At 38.5% G+C, this 5,736-nt stretch overlaps 1 protein-coding gene across 1 annotated transcript in view; it reads right to left on the minus strand.

Annotated features, from left to right (window-relative positions):
* Positions 1-2,440: 2,440 nt before the first annotated feature.
* The window catches only part of LOC107100669 (calcium/calmodulin-dependent protein kinase type 1D-like), a 31,384-nt gene continuing 28,088 nt past the window's right edge, over positions 2,441-5,736 (minus strand). The window contains exons 10-11 of the mRNA XM_015399242.1: positions 4,207-4,550; positions 2,441-2,518 (exon numbers count right to left, since the gene is read on the minus strand). Of these exons, the coding sequence (XP_015254728.1) occupies positions 2,455-2,518; positions 4,207-4,550 (408 nt within the window). The 3' untranslated portion in view covers positions 2,441-2,454. The remainder of the gene's footprint in view (positions 2,519-4,206; positions 4,551-5,736) is intronic.

Consider the following 5,736-nt stretch of genomic DNA (forward strand, 5'->3'; position numbering starts at 1 on the left):
TAAACCCTTAGGTTAGGTTTAAACCCATAACTTAAACCCTTAGGTTAGGTTTAAACCCCTAATTTAAACCCTTAGGTTAGGTTTAAACCCATAACTTAAACCCTTAGGTTAGGTTTAAACCCCTAATTTAAACCCTTAAGTTAGGTTTAAACCCATAACTTAAACCCTTAAGTTAGGTTTAAACCTGTAATTTAAAGCCTTCGGTGAGGTTTAAACCCTTAGTCTAAACCAGTAAGGTTTAGGGTAAGTGTCACAGTCAGGCTGTAGAAATGAGTTAGAAAAAAAACAGGAGTCAAACGAAAGTCCCCACAAGGATAGAGAAACACTGTGTGTGTGTGTGTGTTTTTATACAGTGATATAAAATAATCAGGTCATTATTTTGAGGCTGTGTGTGAAAAACTGAAATCTGAGATTACAAAATAAAGCGGGATTAAAAATCTGAGAACATTTCTCTATACTGGCCTTCAATGGTTTCCCAGCATAACCTGAAACAGCATAGATGAATAGAGCTGCGTTCACAAAGGACAGACTAGCAGATTAATAACTCGAATGAATCCCGTTTACAAGTGAAAACATGGTCTGAAGCAGCGGATCTCAGACTTCTGGCTGGGCCTTTTTTCCACACACCCCAATAATTCCAGCACTGGAAAAAAGATCTAGAAATAAGGAAAACTTTCTTAAATGAAGTTTATCTACCCTTAAATGAGATAGTTTGCCAGTGGAATGAGTCAGTCATTCTTTATAATGCGGTGCCTTTTGCATCTCAATCAGTTTTTTCTGTAAATATAAAGATGTTTTATAATATAGAGTTCTTATGAAATACAAACTATGGTCTCTTATATAATTAAGAACATGACACCTACTTTCTGCATATTATTTTATTTTATTTTGTTTTGTGTGTGTGTTTTTTTTGCCTTATCCCCACTTTTTTTTTTGTAAAAGTAAAAACAATCCGCTTTGTTTAAAAAAATATATAAATATATAACCGCAGATGTCTGTGTGACAGTGATTGGCCTCCATGTTCTGAATGCTGGCGTACCATAAATGATAAATGATGAACAGTTTAGTTGTTTTTATTATTACTATTGTTATTATTTTTGTCTTTGTTTTTTTCTTCTTCTTTTGGTCTCTGTAGCACTTTAAGATTTCTTTGAAATGTAAGGTGCGTTACAAATAAAATCTATTATTATTATTATTATTAGTTTGTGCCTTCAAGTCGTCGCCCATAGGAAGACGTTACTGGATATATGTTCTAGTGTACAGCCTTGTTTTCAAGAGTAAATCTTATAATCTGCCAAAAAAAACAAATCCCAAATGTTGACACCCAAAAGGCCCTGCATTTAAAGAATGACCCACATTTTTTAACTCTTAAAACAAGATAATTAGATAATATGCACTTGAAATAAGAGACAGCAATTGTTTTTTCTTATTTCAAATAACTGGAGAGCTCCTTCAGTGACAGACGGCTGCACCTTAAATGCACCAGTGAGCGTTATCACAGATCCTTCCTCCCAGCAGCTGGAAGACTCTAGAACCACCACTGTTCCCAGCAACCTCAGTAAATGGTTCCATTCATGCTGGTTTTGCTCAGTTTCTACCTCAGTCAGTTCAATAACCTGCTGCTGTCATTCTGCACATCTGATGGTGATGCTGTTTTCAAATATCCGTTACTGTAAAAATGTCCATAGCTGGATATTGGTTATTTATTCTCCAGGTGCAGTTTTATATAATTTCCCCACTGTGGGACAATAAAGGGATTTTCTATTCTAAATGTAAATTGTCTTGCTCCATTGGCAAAATGTCTCACTTACCTCAGTTCAACAAAAAATTCACTTAATTAAAAGAGAAAACTTATTTAGAGTTACATTTTTGTATTACGGCAGTTAAATAAAATTCAACTGCGGGAAATGAAATATTGCAACAAAGACAGCTATTATCTCCTTTAATCTTTTTAACTGTTTATTTCAGCATCGATCAATAGATCAAAAAAATTATATTTATCAAAATTGGTAATAATTGATTTCTCCCAGGCCTCCCATGCAACTGAACTAGCTGCCCCCCCCCACTTTGAGAACCAGTGTTCTAGAAAATGCTGCTTTAATCACGCCTAAACAAACTCTGTGTCTAAACACAGTTCAAGGGTATGTTACATATGAAAATAAACTCTTTTTGAATAAATGCATGACTTTGTGCATATTTGTGAGTAGCATGTCCCTCTGGCCCTTCATCATGTCTCTGAATCTGTAGTCACAGATATCACTTAAATGGGCTCGTTATCTGCAGCAAACAGCATGATGGAGTCAGTAGCAGGAGGCTTGATGAGGACGAGGCTCACGGATTCATAGAACAAGCTGCAAAAACAAATCAAGTGTGTGAAAATGATGGAAACAAAGTTTCCTTGGAATTCGGGGAGCAGTGAGGAGATTTTACCTTCATTAGAGGTGATTCTGTTCGTCACATGAGCGTGCAGACTCCAGACTGAAACGGTTGTTCCTTCCTCTGAGCCACAACATCCAAGCTGAAAAGCAGCACACAGACAGAATTCATTAGACCAAAATAAAGCTCATTATGACATTTTAATCCTGGGAATGTTTGCCCCCCTGTGGTAACATACAAGTACCACAGGGGGGCAATGTTTGCTAATGAATTCAAGCCATTAGCATGGGAAGTCCCATCCTTACACAGAGATCATAGTGGCCTTACACAATGGTTCTGATCAGAAAGACACGTGATTAGCGGTAGGTCAGGTGGTAACCAGGCAGCGTTAAAATTTCCCTTGAAATATATGATACTGGTTGCCTTCCTCAAATAAAATTTCGCTCTGATGGCAGAACATCTCCATTAATCTTCGTTTCGCAAGTCAGTTTGGTCAAGATTCCATTGTGTCTTTCTTTTTTCTTTTTTTTTTATTGCTGTGCAGAAAATTTCCAGCTGCTGGAAAATGTTTGCCTCTTCTGGCCTCCTTCCAATAATGGCCTGGACCAAGATGTACCTCTAATGGCCTATATTAGAGGATTTACGGTATGCATATGTGGATATGGACTTCGATAAATAATATTTGCACTAAAACATTTCAGTTTGTGCTGTAGAAATGTGAGATTGACCTGGATATTATATTAAATTAAATATACGGTTAAAAGGCAACTTTGGCCAGATGCAGGTTGATAAAAAATGTAATGTTTAACTTTTTAAGCTTAAGGATTTACTTAAAGCCGGTTGGCATGGAGGTAAAGGGAGAACCAAAAGTATGTTATTCTCGCCACCATCCACTGGACTTAAGGTGCACTTTCTCTCAGGCTGATTGTGGAGGAGCTTCCACAGCAATGGGAAAGATAACTGATGATTAGAAGGATATCTCTGTTTCCTTTATAATACAAATCCTGGGGCTTTTAAGAGAGCTGTTTGTCCAAAAATAGAGGATAAATAAGAACACAGATCAAAGAATCTACTTTGAGGTACTTTGTCATTTACATTGTTTGACAAAAGTGCATGTACTCTGGAGAATGAGGAGATCCTCTCTGGATTATTGTTGAGTTTCAGGCTTTTATAGAGTAGCACCAACAAAAACCTGGTAACGGCTTCAAAAACATGCAGATTGAAACGGGAAAACCTTCTCCAACCCTTAATAATGGGAGTGGTTGAGGTCGTTATTGGCCTGTAATACCCAATGGCCCATTCCTCTGAAAAGGCAGTCGTTAACGGTCATTGTTGGACTGGCTGACCTTTTATTTTATTTTTTTCTGTTCCCCTGCATAGCGATGGGGGTTAAGATGGTACTGGGAAGGAATCCAGTGTATTGCTTCATTGTAGGTTTTTGAGAGCTGAGTCCCCTCCCTCTTTTTAAGGTTGGTTTTTCTCTTTTAACATAAATGCCTTCATTCAAACCCATTTCAAACCACCTATCTTCTTTATTCATTCTTTATTATTTATTCTTTATACCATTTTGAACTGAGAAAGCTTCCTGCATGGGAAACCAAACCTCTTCAAACTTGGTAAAGCAGTGGTTTATTTTTTAACGTCTTGGAATGACTACGATGTGGATGACGGAGAATCTCCACCAGCAGTGTGGATTACTTGTTTCTTTACTTGCTGTAATTTATAGAGAAACTCACAACTAAAAATCTAATTCTTAATGTCTCAGTATTTCTATAACACACTGTTTTTGTTCATTAATTTGAAAAACAGGAAAAGTTTAGTAGGTCTCACCTCTGAGAAGGTCTAAAATGGGTGTCATCCTGTGAATGGAAGCTATGGGCACCCTCTGCAGTGGGTGCGCCTCCAGGTTGGCTGTGGATGGAGATAAGAGATGGACAGATCCCTCTGCCTGACTCTGTGGTTGTGCTTGATAGATGATGAGCCGTCACAATAGGGTTCCCGTTAGAATCCAGGGGGGCGTCCTTCTCACAGCGGGGTTTTAGCAGCTCTGAGTCAGACTCTAGAGAAGACTCTACCACGATGTTGGGTAGAGGGAGGGGTGATGGGTATGCCTCTGTGTGGGAAAGCTGTAGTTTCCTCATGTGGTTGACAACTGAGGCTACATTGAAGGCCTGCTGTGGGATAAAGCAAACACATAAAAATTACTATGGAAATTATTACTTGATATCAGAATACCAATTTTGTTCTGTTTTATTTTTCACACCAATCTTTTTGTTTGGGTACAGGATTTTATGGACTATGAGCTCAACTCACTATAAGCCACGCCCACTATTTGTTTTGCTGCTGATATCTAGCAAACTGTCTCCCACCAAACCTGTAGGGGGAGCTCTGTATAAAGTCCCTGGAGTACGGACGAAGAATTCAATTCACTTCAAATCAATTGCCTCTATATTTATTTATAAAGCGCCAATTCACAACACATGTCATCTCAAGGCACTACAGATGTAATTCAACCAGATCATTCAGTCAAATTGATATCTAAGGAAAACCAGTTGATTGCATCAACTTATACTAAGCATGCTTGTAGTGACAGTGGAGAGGAAAAACTCCCTTTAAAAAGGAAGAAATCTCAAGCGGAACCAGACTCGGTATGAGCGATCATCTGCCAAGGTCGACTGGGGTTCAAGGAGACAGAAGAATGCTAGTTCCTGTTAGCTTGTTAGCTTACAGCAGTAAGAGCTTCCACTGAAAGATGGGGCTTCGTCAGCTCTTTATTTGAACTTTTAGGAGTTGAGCCCAGTCTCTTCTTTGGTTCGTCAGCAAATGTGGCAAATAAATGTCAAAATGTGGGAATCCGGGACATTTGTTCTGCGTCGTGCCTGCTGCTAGCTAGGTAGCAGTGCTAAATGAAACTCTGACTTCCCCCCTCTGGCGGTTGGGAAAAATCCACAGAAAAGCCGCAACCTCTTATAAGTCACATGATTCAAAGCGTTGGAAAAAAGTGGCGGCTTATAGTCTGGAAAATATAATACTCTATAAAATAAGTCCTATACCATCATCTCTAAGATACGCCTTTATTTTGAAATCCAAATTGCACGCGACTATAGAGAAAAGGTTATTGGTTATTATCATTTCTATATTTGGAAGGAATCTGTTGCCTGGTGCCAGTTAAAGCTTAGAGGTTGAAAGGCTTAAATGATGAGTTGTTTTAGCGAGATGATAGTAACGTAAATAACTGTCTTACATGGGCAGGTGATGTCTTATAGACTGATCGCAAAGTTGCTGAGTAAACTGATGGGAAATGGTAGGGATGCACGATATAATCGGCCCCCTATCGGTATCGGCCTTAAAACTGAATAT

The sequence above is a fragment of the Cyprinodon variegatus genome, unplaced genomic scaffold, assembly GCF_000732505.1.
Source record: "Cyprinodon variegatus isolate N-32 unplaced genomic scaffold, C_variegatus-1.0 Scaffold998, whole genome shotgun sequence".
NCBI classification, from domain to species: Eukaryota; Metazoa; Chordata; class Actinopteri; order Cyprinodontiformes; family Cyprinodontidae; genus Cyprinodon; species Cyprinodon variegatus.